The sequence below is a fragment of the Scomber japonicus genome, chromosome 19 (assembly GCF_027409825.1).
Source record: "Scomber japonicus isolate fScoJap1 chromosome 19, fScoJap1.pri, whole genome shotgun sequence".
In the NCBI taxonomy this organism is placed as follows: Eukaryota; Metazoa; Chordata; class Actinopteri; order Scombriformes; family Scombridae; genus Scomber; species Scomber japonicus.
Window position 1 is genome coordinate 7,686,330 of NC_070596.1, and position 18,033 is coordinate 7,704,362.

The 18,033-nt window shown below is 38.7% G+C and overlaps 1 protein-coding gene across 2 annotated transcripts; it reads left to right on the forward strand.

The window, feature by feature from the left end:
* Positions 1-17,201, forward strand: man1b1a (mannosidase, alpha, class 1B, member 1a). Of its 2 annotated transcripts, XM_053340185.1 has the most exons (14): positions 1-218; positions 1,750-1,887; positions 4,807-4,915; positions 5,425-5,651; positions 5,952-6,097; positions 6,314-6,432; positions 7,230-7,421; positions 7,593-7,741; positions 7,980-8,168; positions 8,672-8,862; positions 9,179-9,299; positions 9,715-9,909; positions 11,815-11,946; positions 12,740-17,201. In XM_053340185.1, the coding sequence occupies exons 2-14, from the start codon at positions 1,786-1,788 to the stop codon at positions 12,947-12,949; spliced, it is 2,082 nt and encodes a 693-aa protein (XP_053196160.1). In that variant the 5' UTR covers positions 1-218; positions 1,750-1,785; the 3' UTR covers positions 12,950-17,201. The 2 variants fall into 2 exon arrangements, with proteins under 2 accessions (XP_053196160.1, XP_053196161.1); XM_053340186.1 differs by lacking the exons at positions 1-218; positions 1,750-1,887; positions 5,952-6,097 and having other exon boundaries at positions 4,815-4,915.
* Positions 17,202-18,033: the final 832 nt, after the last annotated feature.

Sequence of the window (18,033 nt, forward strand, 5' to 3'; positions counted from 1 at the left end):
CTAACTTTAGCCATGTTCCCCGCCGTTTCATTTGTTTGACACTTCATGTGACAGCTCGTCGTCCTGTGTGACAGTCAGACGGACTATTGTGTCACATGCTGGCTCTTCTAGCAGCCGAACAGTAACACTTTCCATTCAGAAACACGCCGACGAAGCGAGCGAGCATCACCTGGCTAGCTGGTTAGCTTTCAGGAGAATAACGTCGCTGTGAGACGAAGGTGAGGGGGAGGCAGCTGCGTGTTTGACTAATATCGCACCTTTTGGGTGGTTTTTGGGGTTTAAACAGTATGTCAATGAAGTGTGGAAGGCAGGACTGAAAAGTAGGAAATTAGCCTATTTAGCTTAAAAAGCTCCGTTGCTTTAGTTAATGGACAAGTCTAGCTTTTCTTGGGGGTTGCCTTCCTACAATACTCATACAGTCACTTGTACTTAAAGGATTTAAGTAATAAGCTTCAAAACGGCTGCCTGTGCTTTCATGTATATTCCGTTTAGCTTTGCCTACCTATAATAAAGCTTTCTTAAAGAGACTGGGGGACTGCTCCAAGGCACATTACTGTATTTGAGTTTAATGTTTCCGGATATCAATCGATATTAGAGGTGCTTTTAAAGTTCATACACCTGTCTCTGGCCGCCAGCGTCATTACGTCAGCTATCCATGGTGCTGAAGAGGATGATGATGATGATGAAGACACGGCAGTCTTAACTGCCACGTTTTAATATTTAAACATTGTATCTATAAATATATAGACAATTAACTATTTAATCACACTGCATCAGTGCACAAGTGTATATCTGTATATCTTCATCTTGTATATCTTGTAATCAACATACAGTAGTTTATATCATGCACCAGCAATGAGACTCTGGTTAGGTACAGACTGGTTCATTGTTAAACAATTTTGCAATGACAGTGCAGTTGAATTGAATCTAATAGGCTATATATACAAAAGCATAAATCAAATAAATGACACAAGAAGCCTACTGTACTTTGATCAATGCAGCTGCTGCTCAAATAAAATCAAACTGATGATTCTTAGTTTTAGTTTTTAACAGTAAATTTAACATTTCAGTTGCTGTTTTTTCACTTTATTGGACATGGTGGAATAATGCGGCAAACAAAGATTTACATAGAAAACACAATGATGTAGTAATGATTAAAAAACTTATATGCAGACAATAGATGGTGTGAAGTAGGATGTTACAACTTTTCAGTATTAATGATCTTTTTAGTAACTGGAAACAGTAGCAGCATACATACATACATCAGAATGAAAAAAGAGAAGAAAAATGACATGTTGTCCAGATAAGATGAATATAGTATTGGACATATATGGTAAAACTCTTCACTGGTGTCTGGATGATGATGTCAACAGTGAAGAGTACAAAGAAAAATGATGATGCCAGAATAAGTCAGCATTTATGAATTAGTCAAAAAGATACATGACACATGGCTGGTTTGTTGCAAATCAATAGTTTCATTCAAGATCTCATTAAAAATATTTCCTATTTAAATATTAGTTGGATATTTTTTGTAACCTTTTCTGATTACTGCAGCTTGTCATGTCTCCAATATTTACCTACCTGTGTTAAGCACTACTGCTGGTAGTGCAGAATAGTCAGTTATGAATAATCTATTATTTTACCTTTTTTAAGCACTATGCTGAGAGAGACAACACATTTCAGATAATCCTTAATTTAGGAAAATAACCCTTGTTATACTAACTGTGTTTCATACTTTTCTGTCTCCAGCTTCTATGACCTACGATTGTCCGCCCTGATCAGAGGATGTATCCACCTTCCAGAAAGGACTTCATCTCTCTGACACTCAGTGACCCTCACAGTAACGCTTACAACAACGGCAAACACCGGAGACAGTCCTGCTGGCGGGTGAGCAGCACGCAGATCATGGGTTTTACCACTCTGACACACAAACAAACAAGGAGCTTTGAGCTTCTTACTAAGACACTTGATGTTACTTTTTCTCTCTCTCTCTCTCTTTGTTATTAATCTTCATATTGCGATGCAGTACATTTTATAGGAATTAAATTGAATTAAATAGCTGACAAATCAAGATACTTCAACACACTGATGTAAAAATCCTCTAAATCCAACATTGCCATGAAGCTGTTATGCTCAGCGATTTGCGACATCGTCCACAAGGCCATAAAACAAGATATACTAAAATGTTGGCCGGCCTGATATAAACAGTATAAATCTGTTGACAAAATTTCTGCCAACTCATCATTCATACCGTCACGCAGCTCAGCCCTCGTCCATGTAGTCCTCAGTTCTGACTGATTGTGCGCTCCACAAAAAGGCGTGCGCTGTAAGCATCCATCTGCCGGGTTATGATTCTGTTGATTCCACCGAGACAGATTATGTCTCTGTCTCTGTCTCTGTCTCTTTTTTTTTGTGACAAATCTATTCATAGATTTCAGTCTTTTCTTTCTCGCTCTCCTCTTTTGTTTTGCAGCAGCCTGAACTTTTAAACTTTTGAGGCGAAAGTCACAACTGCAATGTGTCTGATCATCTACAGTAGATAAACATAACATAACATATATTATAGAACATCTGTTTATCTCGCCATCTCTTCTATCTTAACTCTTGTTTTCTTTTCGTCTACCTCTCTCTCCTCCTTACACCCTCCCACTATCCCCTTTTCTTCTTTGTTAGTTTGGATTCTCAGGCATATTATGTTGCACTTATTCTTTCCCGTCTCAAACTTTTCTGGACAATTTCTTGCTTGGGGTGGTTTAAAAAATATCAGTGCTGCTTTGTTTCCTGCTGTCCTCCTTAATACTTGTCCTACTGGTCTTATAACCTCGTTCATAATAATAATAATAATAATAAGACTACCTTCATGTGTTTTGACATGTGTCTCTTTAGCTTAACCCTTACATACTGTTCAGGGTCTATTTTGACGCACGTTTAGATTTTAAGATGTCATGTGATCCAGAGTATACAAAAATGGAAATATTTCAACTTTCTACATTTTTGTTTTTGCACTTGACACACTTTTGTTGAGTGTTTGACTCATATTTATTCACATATTCAAAAACCACCATTCTGTTAGTCACATTCAACATAATTCACTGAATTTTCTCCTGTGTTTTATAATGTTGGACCATTATATAGTGTGATTTATAAATATTTTTTTCCAACAAAAAGCATTAAAACCGAAGAATACACTTTCTCTGCTCTCTGAAAGCTTTATGTACAAACACTAATTATGAAGGGATACTGTGAAATGTCTGAATATGAACATTATGTAAGGGTTGACACATTTGTCCAAGATATTGCTGTTTACAATTACCACTTTTATTGTTCAAAAAATATGGAGTCATAAGTAAAAAGCTCTGATATTTTCAGCTCTGTTCTTTAGTTTGCAGCTTTTAATTATCTTAAAAGTGAAAAAAACACTAAGTAGAATTAAAAAGATTTCAATTTGGCTTTCAGTAAATCTGCAGACGCTCATATTGATCATTTCAACATGATTACTTCTGTCACTTTTCCATAAAGGCAAAACTAGCAAGGTCCGCTTCTCATAAACACAATTCATTGTGCTCTCAACAATATGAATTCAAAAGGCAAACCTGTCCTCTCACTGACTGCTGTGTAACATTTTATTTCAGCAGTATATCAGAGCAGATATTTCTTCTATAAAAGCAGCTTCAGTACATGTAGGTCATCAAATCTGATTATGGTTTATGGCTCCTGAGAAAACCACTTTGTGCTTGTTGGTTCAGTGTTCGCCCCTGACACAACAAAGAGGACTTCACTTTGTGCTTCACCGCTATTCACACTGTTTTTACTGCAGCCATTTCCAAAGACATGCACATCAGGTGGAAGCTCATTGGCACTCATTGATATGTATGTGTCTGTGTTTTAGCAGCCAACCTGCCCAGAATGAGTTTCCCACCCTCCAGCCCAGTGTTCATTATGCAGTGTCTAATTTTTACCAAAGGAATAAAATGCACCATAATTAGACAATCGCAACAGATCTCACGTCTGGTTTATAAATTCTGTTTCCTAAATTATAATAGAACAAATGGAAAAAAAACAAATGGAGAAAAAAAAGTATATATAAAATATGTTGTATCGTCTCATCTATATTCACCGATCATTCCAAACCAAGCGTTCAGATCAAATCTGTGCAGAATTTTTGCTCTAGACTCAAGTATGCTGCTTTGAATGAAATAGGAAGGTAGAATAAAGCTTTCCCCCATGAGATAAAGTCTGTTGTGTCGTTGCTCAATAGTTTCACGGTGTTGCACAGGTGTTAATTAGAGCAGGTAACAGAGCGGTACCACTCCAACCTGCCTGTTAGCCTTCTCTCCTGAGAGACCCCTCCCTCTGTACGGCTGGGTTGAGCTGGTTAGTTTATTCGTAAGCTGTCACCGGGATTAAAGCATCAGCTGGAGAGAGATGTTGACTTCATACAGGGTAAGACCTACAAAGACATAATTGGTCTTTTTTTTAATACCTAAAAGCTTCCTCTTTCACGATGTTGCCTCAGGATAGATAAAAGTTTAAGCGATGTGAAAGATTTTTCTTGTTTTTGCCTTTCGATCAAAGCATTTTTAGATCTTTTTAATTGTGATAAGCAACCGTCAGAGAAGGCCAACGGGCTCATCCTCTTTCCTTCCTTATCTGCGCTATTTCTGTCAACAGATTCCTGAGATATTTTAGGGTAGTGTTCCAAACCGTTGACAGACGCCGGAGATTTTTTCGATCAGAGCTTTGACGTCTTTTCATTGTGGTTGAGTTCTGTTCTGTTCTGTTTGTTTTTTTTCACACCGCCTGCAGAAATGGAAGCAGCTGTCTCGGCTCCAGCGAAGCCTCATCCTCTTCCTGCTGGCTCTGCTGCTCATATTTGGGCTGCTGTCCTATCCCAGCATCGCAGAGCAGTGGAGAGGTAAGTAATACACACACACACACACACACACACACACACACACACACACACACACACACACACACACACACACACACACACAGAGACAGAGACAGAGACAGTGACAGTCATTATTCCTAGTTGCACAGGTTGCCGCATGACTAGTTGAAGCTGATGAGTTGGATATTCGCCTGTTGTTAGGTGATCATGAAAAAGATTAGAGGAACACCACATGAGACACTGTGATAGTTTTCTCTTTGTTTAGACTTGTTTATGTGTGTGTTTGTGCACACCTGCTCTTGTATTGAAGATATAGTGCATACCATGCAGAGCAGAAGATAACAGAATGGAGGTTTAACCATCACTTTAGACAGGAGGTAACTGGGCTGTTTCTGTGCCATTTTGACTTTGACATTGGTCTAAAGGCTGTATGGCCACAGTAGCACATTAGCAGTTTGTTGTTTACTTATTTATTCTGTGTGTCTGTCCTGTGTGTGTCCGTCACTGTGTGTGTGTGTGTGTGTGTGTAGGGATATCCGACAGGGAGGACTGGCTGGAGCTGAATGACAGAGAGTTAAATGCCGCTCCTCCAGTGTTGGGTCCAGCAGCCGCAGGTAAAACTCCAGCTCCTGTGGCGGGGCCGCATCTGGGGCCAGCTGTGGTCCCAGATGTTGCCGTTCCAGACGCTTTGGCTCCAGATGCTGTGGAGGAGCTTAAAGGACCAAACATACCCATCTTGGCAAAACCTCCCATTAAGGTTAGGGTTACGTTTGTATCTTTTTTATTTCAGCGTGACTTAAATGCTACAGTTGGCCGAGGTCCAATCATTTTTTATCTGCTGTTCTTTGCCAGAAGTTAAAATGACCCTTAAGTACATATCTTAATGTGTGTTAGTCTTACATATGAATTACTAGCTGACACAGATAGAGTCAATTATATATTTTTCAAATGAGCACTTACTGTGCTTGAGAGAAAAATGTCAGATGGCGACAAACCCTGACATCAGAATTTGATGTGGGTCCTTTGTGTTTAGCTCTAGCTGTTTGCTTATCCACAGAAAAAGCCGTTCCCAAGCAAGAGAGGTCCACCGAGCCTGCAGAAAGGTGGAAATGTTTCAGATACAGCTGGTCGGGAAAAGCAAGAACAAGAGGTGGTTCAAGATGAAGAAGGAGAGGAAGAGGATAAAGAAAAGAAGATTGTTAGGTGGTCTGATTTTTCTTCTTTAGACAAACTGCATTAAAGGATTTGGAGCTGTTGAGAATAGTAGAGGGCATGTTAACAAGATAGACCTCAGAAGATTATAGAAGATTAGAATCAAATATTTTCCAGCAGCATCCAGGCCCTGGGGTGGCTGTTTGTCCTATAAATTTATCAGAAAATAATTTAAATCTGACACAAGTTTTTGCTCTTGTCATGCAGCTGGAGAGGAGCAATGATTGAAGCCGATCAGGCCACAGAGCCTCCACCCTCAGCCATTGAGAAAGAAGCTGCGGCGCCCCCAGCACCAGCCAACCCTGCTGACACCGTCTCACTGACAGGTCAGTACTGAACTTATGCTCAGGCTAGCAGCATTGCTGTTAGTGTGGCTCAGAGGATGTACAGAGCATCACTATGAGGTTGCCATTTAAAGTGGATCAAAGTGGAAAATCTATTAGGTTGTCACGAAATTTGAATATAGGTATTTAAGTTCTATAGAGCATATGTTCTAATGGCTTTCTCTGGCCTCTCTTATAACGCCACCATGAGGTTATGTTTTTGGTTTGTATTGAAATATCTCAACAACTATGAAATGCACTGCCATGAAATTTGGTACAGTCATTTATAACAAATCCCCTGACCTTTCTTCTCGTGGCTAACATTTTAATAAGTCTATTATTTTCATTTAATATAATATCTCCAAAGTAATGATATTCCCATCAGCCTCAGCAGCACTTTGTATTAATGCTAATTAGACTAAAGGCTAAACTGTGATAGTTTGCATCAATTCAAAGCACTGCTGTGCCCAAGTACAGACTCACAGAGGCTCCAAGATGGCTTTACACTCTTGTTCTGTTCTTCCAGGAGTAAAGAAAAAACAAACTTTTCATGCTTTTTTTGGGTCCACTGATAAAATCTTTTCCCCTTCAAACAGATTCTTTAAAGTTGCGTTGACCAGGTCTACTGGTATATGCTGTTTAAAGACCAGCACCTTTTTTTTTTTTTGATTGAAGTTTGAACAATTTTATCTTGCTGAGCTCAAAGAAATGCATTGTTGAGAGAACTTCTTAGAGGAAAACTTACTTTTAAGACTATACTTTCATTTCTCATTCATTCCTTTGTGGACTTTTGTTTGTAGTTTCACCCGGACCTGTGGATAGATTGGAGGCGGTACGAGACACCTTCAGGCATGCGTGGAAAGGCTATAAGGACTACGCCTGGGGTCACGATGAGCTCAAGCCCATCTCCAAGTCTTTCGGCGAGTGGTTCGGACTGGGTTTGACGCTCATTGATTCTCTGGACACCATGTGGATTATGGGCTTGAAGGAAGGTACTGTATATCTTCCCTGTATATTAGAGCTGGTAGATAATACCAATATAGTGTTTTGGTACAGATACTCCAGAGCAAATCTCTATGCATCTATTTCCATCTTTCTGTTTCCCTACACTTTGTCGGGTGATGGAGATGATGAATGTTTGTACTCTGCCTCACTCCACTCAGAGTTTGCAGAGGCAAAGGACTGGGTCGAGAAAGAGCTCACCTTCCAGAAAAACGTGGACGTGAATCTGTTTGAGACAACCATCCGTGTCCTCGGAGGCCTGCTGAGCACCTACCACCTATCAGGAGACCAACTCTTCCTAGATAAAGCTGTGAGCCATTTTTACTGTCATGTTTTCTTCAGTATTGTTTTAGAATATATTTGATCTAGAGTTTAACTTTGATCAATTGAGAACACAACCAACATGAATTTAATTGTAAGCTATGTTAATGGAACTGTGTTTTTGTTCATTCACTTCTGTTACAAGCTAACTGGTTGTAGTAATGTTGCAATGTTACTGCAGTAAAGGTATTTTCCCTTGTAATTCAGTTTCTACTTTCCTCTTAAAGAAAGACCTCGGGTCCAGGTTGATGCCCGCTTTCAAAACGCCCTCAAAGATCCCGTTCTCAGACGTCAACATCGGGAAGGGAACAGCCCATCCCCCTCGATGGACATCGGACAGCACGCTGGCTGAAGTCACAAGCATTCAGCTGGAATTCAGAGAGCTGAGCCACCTCACTCAGGAGCCGCTGTACCAGGTCAGTTCACCAGGAGGGTCTCCATAACGGTAAAATGTGCTAGAGGGTATACACTGTATACTTTTTTTCCTGGGTTCAAATGGAGGGTTTCACTTCAGCTAAAATCAGACGTTAAAAAAAAGATCTCAGAGACTTGTGTGATCAATTGAAGTGACAGGCTTGGGGGAGGATTTGCTTTAAATCCGTCATGTTGTCATTTCATGAGTGATTCCAGAAACCAGAGCCTGTGCCTGAAGATTTTTAGCCTAGTCTGACAGGAACTTCAATAATTTCTGTCATAAGTTGAGCCAACCCTATGAGACATGGCTTTTGATGACTCGACTTTAATGAGTGTGAAATTCCTGATCATTTTCCAATGTAACAGTATTATCCTTAAAAAAAGACAGTAGTATATTTTAAATATTTTCCACAAATAGTCCAACACACCAGCAGTAAATAAGGCTGGGGGATTCATTATGTAATGTCTTGGTGTTAATGTCAGCTCTCCATCTGTATGTTTCCAGGAGGTTGTGAACGAGGTAATGAAGCTGGTCCACAAGCTGCCAGGCAAACATGACGGCCTGGTGCCCATGTTCATCAACACCAACAGCGGCCAGTTCAGCCACAAAGGAGTGTTCACACTTGGCGCCCGGGCAGACAGCTACTATGAATACCTGCTCAAACAGTGGATCCAGGGAGGAAAGACAGAAGACGAGTAATTACAACTTTACATAAGCGTACATAAGCATATATAAGCTGGAGCTAAAAAAGCCATGAAAAAGACTATATATTCATAAAAATATCACTTTAGAGCCAAAAAATCACACCTTAATGTAGAGACATTTTGAGGATGACATGAAAGAGTGTAATATGGTTGGGCTGTAAGGCTTACACGAAATTAAGGATGTAGTGGAATCACTCATGATATATTTGCCATATAGTGATATGTGTGACATTAAGATTAGTCATATTGCCCATCCCTGGATATAATGTATTGCTAATATTTCCTGCTTTTTCTGTTTTTTCTCCAGCTTGTTGGAGGACTACCTTCAGGCTATTGAAGGAGTGAAAAAACACCTTGTGAGACAAACGGGACCCGGCAGATTGACCTTTGTTGGAGAGTTGTCACATAACCGCTTCAATGCTAAAATGGTAGAGATGCTCACTGATATTCTGTTTGCAAAATATCAGGTTGTCAGGGGGTCTTAGATGCTTTTTTATGACCCTAGGGCCTGCTGTAAAGCTCCAAATCTCATTTTGTGGTGATGATGTATATAGCTAGTGGCTGACATAGACTTACTGGGTTTTGGAAGTAGTTTACAGCACAGGACCCCCTGGTTGACGTAGGGTATTTTGCACTCTGCGATAACAAACAATGCCCGCCTTGTTGAATCAATCAGCCTTTGTGTCTCTGTTGAGTCAGTAGCTATACAGACTTGTGCAGTTTCTCTTTCAGCCAGTCCAGTCAATTCCAACTCTTGGCTATCATCATTATCTCTCATTATTCCTCTGTACCATTCCTTCCTGATTGCACCTTTCCATCTGTCACCCCCCCCCCCCTCTTCAGGACCACCTGGTGTGCTTCCTGCCAGGAACCTTGGCGCTTGGGGCCCACAATGGCCTCCCGGGGGACCATATGGATCTGGCTGTGCAGCTGATGGAGACCTGTCACCAGATGTACAAACAGATGGAGACTGGATTGAGCCCGGAGATCGCACATTTCAGCCTGCAAGCCAGTGATGGGCATGACATTATTGTCAAGGTGAGGCTGACAGCAGACTGATGGCATTTGATAATCTTCCTTTTTTATGTGTTTCTGTTTTATCTTTATGTAATGTAACTGTTGCTGCTGTAAATACTCATTTTTAAGATTGAACTAAAACTCCTAAAACAAGCAATGTACTTTTAGAAGTGGACAAACATATTGGTAATAAGTAATTGCTATTTAAATGTCTTATCTTGTGCAGTGTCATTGTGCATTGTTGTTTAGTGTGTTGCCGATGCGTTTGACTGGAAATCTGACATATGAAAGAAGAGGCTAAGAACCAAAAGCAGAATGAGCCAGTTAATGCAATGCTGCTTAAAATTCTTACCAACTAGTTTAAATGTGCTATGGGAGTTGTGACCAGAACCTTTCTGACCCTCCTCAGCACTCATTTCATTTTTCATTACCAGATTTTGGTTTATCAAAATATCCAATATATTTTCCTCTGCCGTCTTCATTAACCTCGGAAAGTAAAGGGGAAATAAACATGAAGAAAAAAAAAACCCTTCATCATAAAACCTCTCAGATAAAAGTGTGTTTTTTAAAAAGAGATTTAAACAATGATACTGACTCAGCCAGTCTTTTTTTCCTTTTCCATTCCAAACTATCAGGGCGCTAACTATTAGATTTGGTTGATAATGTGGATTGTTTTGATATACAGCTGAGTAATTTCTTGCACAGACAAGCTTTATAGAAATTCTTTAAATCTTTTATCATCATTTTTATTATTTATTATTTTTATTTACTTCAATCCTTCCTAGACAAGTCAGTGGTGCTTTTGTAGAATAAAAGAATCCTGAATAGTGGGCCTGCAGCACAAAGTATTGAGTTTCACCAAAATGTATTCGTTCTGGGATAAGGAACTTTTTATAGTTTGTCTCAAAGTAAGTAGAGACAAGTCTAGCCACAAGAAGTTTTCAAAGCATCAGGTTTTTCTTTTTGTGATAAACTTTTAATTCAATTTGTCATTGAATATTGTTGCACACAAGGCACCATGTCTAGTTTGAGTTATCATAATCTGTGCTTGATATATATATAGTAGAAATGTGTTATAATTAAACCTAAGTATGTAAATGCAGAGTTATGCTACTGAAGTGTTTTACTAAGGCATTCAGAGGAACAAATTTTATCATCAGAAAATTGACTGAACCGGGTAAAGACTTGTAGTATTTGGGATAAAGACTTGGGGATATTAGTCAAGTAAAGTAATACATCATCCACATAAAGTGAGATTTTATGTTGTGTGTCTTGTATACCGATAATTGAGATTTGGTGATTTAGTCTGATTGCCAGGAGCTAATAGTTCCAGTTTAAAATGTTTTAAATAGAATACTCACCTGTGTGTACAACTACACAAGTATTAGTGTAAAGTGTTTTAACTATAATATGAAGTCCTCCATAATCACCCATAGACATTCCCAACCTACTATATCTAAGGTTTTTGTACATCAAAGCTGAACACAGCTGCAGGGTGCATATCTCATTCTGATGTCTGATGTATAAAAGCTGTCTAAAATTGTCTGATGCAAGTCTCTCTCTTATAAATCCTATTTGGTCATGATGCTTGAAACCACAACTAATCTAATAAAAATTCTCTTAACAATTTTGTTTCTTTCCGCACGCAGCCCCCAACCCCCAAAGTGCTGTGAAGGCAGCGTAGAAATATCTGGGACACTGCTATCCCACATGTCTTATCTGCTGTCATACACTGAATTTTGAATCCGTCTGTTCTTAACTTGTATTCAATCTTGGTGAGTGCTCACTCTTGATAAAATGTTTTGAAGCATTTTCAATTTCAGCAGGACTGCCCGGTTGAATACGAGTAAATCTGCGAGGCTGAACTTAATCTGATTACTTTTGTTAAATTAAATATGTATTTACAACTTCTCATTTATCTCCCAGCCTGCAGACAGACACAACCTGCTGAGACCAGAAACGGTGGAAAGTCTTTTCTACATGTACAGATATACCAAGGACACAAAATACCAAGATTGGGGATGGGAGATACTGCAGAGCTTCAATAAGTACACAAAGGTAAAGACAACTGACCTTGGATCAGCTTTAGCTTCACTGCATGTTTTAATCATCCAGCCAATTCAATTATTTGGTCTTCTTTAATGATTAAGAGGTCAGCTCATCCAAATCAGTATAGTGTATTTTTTGTACCTGCTGCAAGTGGTGGTTAGTATTAGTAGAGACACAAGATATCTCAAAACATTAACATATTAAATTGAACTCAATTCGTGTGGCTAAATACCACTGGGGCTTTGGGAGGTTTTTTTGTTTGGGAGAACCCTTTAGAGCGCACAGTTATGGAACTATGCATGCTGACTGAGCTTTTTCACTTGTGTTTTTTTCCTGGAAAAAGCACTTAGTGTATTTCATATAAGAAGTTGTTGTGAGAAGCTGTTCATAGAAAACCCTCAGGGAAATGCACACAAACAGTAATATTATATACAGTGTGTAAAAGTAAATGAGATATTACCACAATTTGAATGCATGATTTTTAATCAGGCTCATGTTTGGCTAGTAATGGTCATTCATACTGTGTTTTCTGTGACTATTATTGTATTTACATGAATACAGTCCAGGTGTGGTCAGGTAAGTTACCTGACCACATTAGTACTGTATTTAAATCACTTAAATTAAGTTAAAAATCAATGCTACGGATAGACAGGAAATATATGGACCAGGCCGAACCCTAACCCTTAATGCAATCATAGATGTCTTTACAACACAACAGTGTCATAACCATCTATAAATACCAAAGCACCCTCCAGAGTTTTCTACCCACTGACAACCTGACCTGATATGTCCACCTCTGCAGGTCCCCGATGGCGGCTACACGTCCATTAACAACGTCCGTGACCCCATTAACCCCGGGCCCCGTGACAAGATGGAGAGCTTCTTCCTGGGCGAGACGCTCAAGTACCTGTACCTGCTCTTCTCTGACGACTTGGAGCTGCTCAGTCTAGACAAGTACGTGTTCAACACAGAGGCCCATCCACTCCCCATATGGCCCTCTCCACCAAAGTGATGTGACCATACAGGGAGACATCTATAACGATCAGGCCCACAGAGTCCTGTACGAGTCGATGACTGCTGAGTCAGCCATGTCTCCAAGCAACCATCCAGACCGGACTGCTGTGTTTAGCAGTGAAGCAGATCTGTGCCGTCCACCTGTATTTTGATACTTTTTCCATGTGGAGGAATTTATTTTGGATTTTTTTATTTTTTCCTAAGGAAAAGGTTTGTGATAGAGCTGGTCTCTAATGTAAAAAAAAAAAAAAAAAAACTTTTGTAAAAATCAGTTTGGGCTTTCTGGGGCTAACAGGAAGCAAGAAACAAGATGGTGGAAAGGCTTTATTACTTGAGCAGCTTGGATTGTTTCCTTTTTGTACGTATGTATGTGATGGAAGCTCTCATTCATCCTACATACTGTAGTGTATGCACTATTTATACACTAATGTTTGAAGGTTCACTAACCAATCGTGGAACTGTATAAGAAAGCTGATCAGATGAATTTCTATTTAAACAGATTGCTCGAGGCGAGGAATCACTTACTACTCATTAAAGTCTTTGCTTTGGCTACATTCAGTGCACTTAAAGTATGAAAGATACTTTTAAAAAGTTGAAATATTTAATCCCTCTAGAGAAATCATCTCCTGTATTTGTCCATTCATAAGTATTCAGGAGCAGCAGGCAGCTACAGCGCAGCGTAGCGTACAGGGACCACTTTCATTTCTGAGGTCAGTTGTAGTTGTAAAGCAGAGAGAGTGTTCCTAAAACCTAACATGCATCTTTAATTATATAAAGACTTGTTCAAATATTAGGAAACTAAAGATCACAAACCTCTTTTTTCCCCCACTGCTTATTTTCTGATCAGTCCAGCCTCCAGATGTTGAGCTCAGTAGATTCTCATCTTTTAGGCCACCACATTAAAACACTTTGCTATAATTTAAAAGCCTCAGAATGCATCACAGTTCAACTTCAAATGGATTATTTTAGGGCACTACTGTCGCATATGTAGCTGTGATTCATAAGACACTAACAGATAAGTTAAATATGTTAAAGCTTACTGCACATTCACACCTCTTTATGTTTTTGAAGGGAAGTCTGCTTGTTTTTAGGTCATGTCTGTATGACCTAAATATATAAAAGTAAAACAGATCTACTGTATAGAGTTATAATGAATGAATGAGTCCTAAATGATGTGTGGGTTTCACAACATTATGACAGCTTGTTTTATTGATGAATGTAGACCTTTTTTATTATTATTATGTTTTTTTTTATGTTAGGTTTGTGCTTGTTAGAAGGTACGTTTACATGCATTCTAGTAACCCACTTTTGAATCTGATCCTGGTTTTGATCACATTCAGGATGTGATGTGTACATGAACTCAGATCCTAACATGATGGAGGTTTCTGATCTTCAAAGTCTGGAGTTAAAAAGCCACTTTGGTCTCTGGCTGCCAGGATTTCACCACTCTGCTAGATTAGCTTGACTGTAAGTGGAATACTAGCGTGCATGTAAACACCCTCAGTGAGTGTAATACTAATTTAACATTACATGAAGGAAAATGAATCAAGGCTGCCATGCAGTCTTAAACATTTTCATTTACTGTGGAGTTAACTCAAAATAAACCAACCGGGAACACGATCACTTCCTGTGTCAGGAACAGTACACATGCAGCCGCTCATTCATCCTCTTTTTTATCTCAGTGCCAGCATGTTTTAAGAAGTGAACTTTGCTGAGTTGTTTTCTTTACACTTGAAGGAATTTGATTCATTGCTGTTTGGTGTTCCCTGACTCCACCCGTCCAACATTGATGTAGAGCCGTGTGGGAGCGCTTGTTTTCCATGCGGTAACATTGAAAAATCAATTTGAAGGACATATCTGTAGCTGCTGTGTTGAAGATGGTTGAATCCACTTTTTTTTTGTTATCGTGCTATATCGCCTTCACTTCTTCAATCCAAGGTTTGGATCATTTTTCCCACAATGAAGACAGACAGTGAAGTGAACCATCTCTTCTTATTAAGGAAACTAGCGTCTAACAGAGAGCCATATACTAACCCACATCACTGAATGTGCACTACATTTTGCCAATGCGCTGCTGTGCCTATTGAAATGTATATCGTGCTACGGTGGTTTGTTTCTGTTTTTGTTTTTTTTCTTTTTATTGCTGCTGCATCAGTGGTGTTTATTTGTGATGTGCTCTTGAGTGGAAGTCTGATTTACGGCTCGTATTTTTTACTCCAGACGGGTGAGCCACAAAAACAACACAGATGTAAATATTTAGTGTAAACTCTTTCTAACCTGTCTGTTGAATCAAATGTGCACCTGCTGATTATTGAGCCCTTTCTGGTCTTCATTTTATATCAAACAGCATTAATGTGTGGAGACTGATGTCAGGTAAATTACTGATTTTCTTCCTATTTTTTTTTTTTTATCTCTTCTGCTTCACAACAACAAGGGGAAATTTGAATATCCTAATTAAAAAAAAAATACATTTTGAAAATGAACATCTGTTTTACAACTTTAAAATGAGTCATTCACAGTATTCCATGCTTTATTAAAGTGATTTAAATTGCTGGTGCGTAAGGAATGGTAATTGGCTGAATAATTTATTACAGAGCTGGGAAAAGGCTAAACAACACAGGAGCTTCATGTGTCTCTGTTCACTTTGAGTGTTAATGGGACCACATTTAACCCACAATTGACGGGTAAAGGAAGGGTTAATGGTGCTAAAAGTGCCATTAGGTTATATGTTGTATAATCTAGTGTAGATTGTTAGTGTTGGTGTAACTTTCACATACAAACTACTCTGGGTATTTTTCAAACATGATGCTGCTGGTAAAATAGCCGCTGGATTCATGTCTAAAGATTGAAGCCATTCCATCACCAGATCACCTGCGTGATGAGTGAGGAAACCAAACTGAGTCATTGCTGAATAACTGGAATTGATGAGTGAATAAGATATATAGCAGGTTTTGGATGCTCGGGCAATATCATGAGATTTGTCTACAATAAGAAGAGCTTCTGTTATTGCCAGTTTGTCCTTCATCACAATGAACATTTCAGACGGTGCCAAAAAAAAAAGTCAAATATGTCTTTTGAAGAGACTTATTCTGTTCTGAGACACCGATATGATGTCTCCACCGTGCTCCTGATGATGATGATGATGATGTAAGAAAAGCAGCTTATCTTGACTTACATTCATTTGTATTGGCGTCATAAACCAACATTAACATGCAGTGAACGTCAGGCTCCTCACCTCCATAAATACTCATGTATAATTGGCTCTCATATCTTTGGCAGGAATCAGCCTTTGTCAGATATTCATGATCATTATTTTGTGTTAAGAGACTGATACTAACAGAAAAGATAAAAGGCCAGAAATGACTCATTAAACTCCCCTGTGAGCTCCCACACAAGCTATTTAAATTCACTTCACATTATTTTATGTAGTAATTATTTTTCACAGCTGATTTTTTCCCCCCATATTACAATTATGATTAATAATCTTAAGAAAATTAGGTAGTCGGATCCCTTTTTTTTTAACTGTAATGGTCAGAAAATTGAGTTTATAATTGTTTTTGAAGCAAATAAAGAGTTTAATGTTCAGTATTTGATTAAAAATGAAGGAGTTTGTCCAATTAAATGCTTTTATCACCTGATTGGCTGCATCTTCCACTTGTGATGAGGATGATAAATGTTATTAATATTATAGTTATGAACTCAAGCCATAGCAAAATGACAACTTTACTATTTTTACATAGATGTGGGTGACAAAGCATCAGTGTTGTGACCCTGTGTGAGGCGCGGATCAATATATTTGTGAGGGTGTGATGGATTAATTGAGCCATACTAGGGGTTAAAAAAAATAAAATAAATCCACATCTTAACACAGCGGTCGATAACTCTTCTGAATATTTTTGAAGACGATGCAAAATCTTTAATTTTCAGTTTACAGAGCAGACACAGTCTAAAAAGTTTGTGTTACTTTTCATGGTGCTGTGTTTGCAAATGTTTGTCTCTGCTGATTCCAGGCCATTTGTCGAATCCGCACTCACTGTACAGACTGATTCTGCACTTTGTAACTCGAGTTGTGGCTTATTGCAATGTTCACCAAAATCAAGCTTTTTTTTCCTGCCTAAAATATACGTTTTTGAATAAAGATTTTCAATGAAGTGTTTGAACTTTACCTTTCCCCCCCCCCCCCTGAAGAAGATTCAAGACCTCAGTATGTTTCAAAAGGATTAGTCTGACTCTCTCAATGAATTCTGTGTCTTTGTTTGTCTTTGTAGTCTGGATGTAATGAATTGTACAAATGAGGATAAAGGAACATGCTTTCAGGCAGTGTCTCCTCTCCATGAAATATTCATCTTGGGCTTGCACCCAAAAACTAAAGGAGGTACTTATGTGAGGAATGAAAAATAGCTTGGGAAAGAAGTTCACACACTAACACAGACCTCACTGACTGCCAGTGTTGGGGCGTTATGTATTTAATTACAAAATCAATGTAACTGTAATGCGTTACAGTTATTGAGAAAAAATGTGTCATTTAATTACAGTTCATGATGAAAATGATGATGATTACAAATGGGGTTGCATCTGAAGTCACACTTTAAAGATTTTGCTCAGGAGGACTTTTCCTCAGTTTTTAATATTTAACATTTTACTCAATAATATACTCAATATACTGCTGTTTTTAATTCTTGGAAATTAATAATTTTATTTACAGATTGAGCAGATTGATGGTCATGCGTTGGTGATTCCATGTTTAGCTATCACATCCTCAATCATCAACTTCATCTGCCTTTGATTGACTTCTAAAAAACTACAGGGTCAGTACTCCCAACACCAGGGGGCAGCATAAACCATCCATCACTGTCTCCACCAGAGACACACACACACACACACTCCTTAATGAGCCCTAATGAGTGCAGTGGATTCTACTGTAGTCCATTAATGCACAAAGCAGTGCTCCATACTATCAAATGTTTTTCATCTTTTAAAAGAATAAAGAGCAGAGCGTGTGCACATGTCAAGTCTTTGTAGCAGGTATAAAAGCAGTGTGATCAAAAGAAAGAGAAAGCCTGTGCATATATATGATGCTAT

What these genes read in the sequence shown, in the direction of transcription:
- man1b1a (XM_053340185.1), top strand. Translation starts at nt 1,786, where the DNA reads ATGTATCCACCTTCCAGAAAGGACTTCATCTCTCTGACACTCAGTGAC. An exon ending in GGAGACAGTCCTGCTGGCGG is followed by an intron (nt 1,888 to 4,806) that starts GTGAGCAGCACG and finishes CACCGCCTGCAG; the next exon opens with AAATGGAAGCAGCTGTCTCG. An exon ending in CATCGCAGAGCAGTGGAGAG is followed by an intron (nt 4,916 to 5,424) that starts GTAAGTAATACA and finishes GTGTGTGTGTAG; the next exon opens with GGATATCCGACAGGGAGGAC.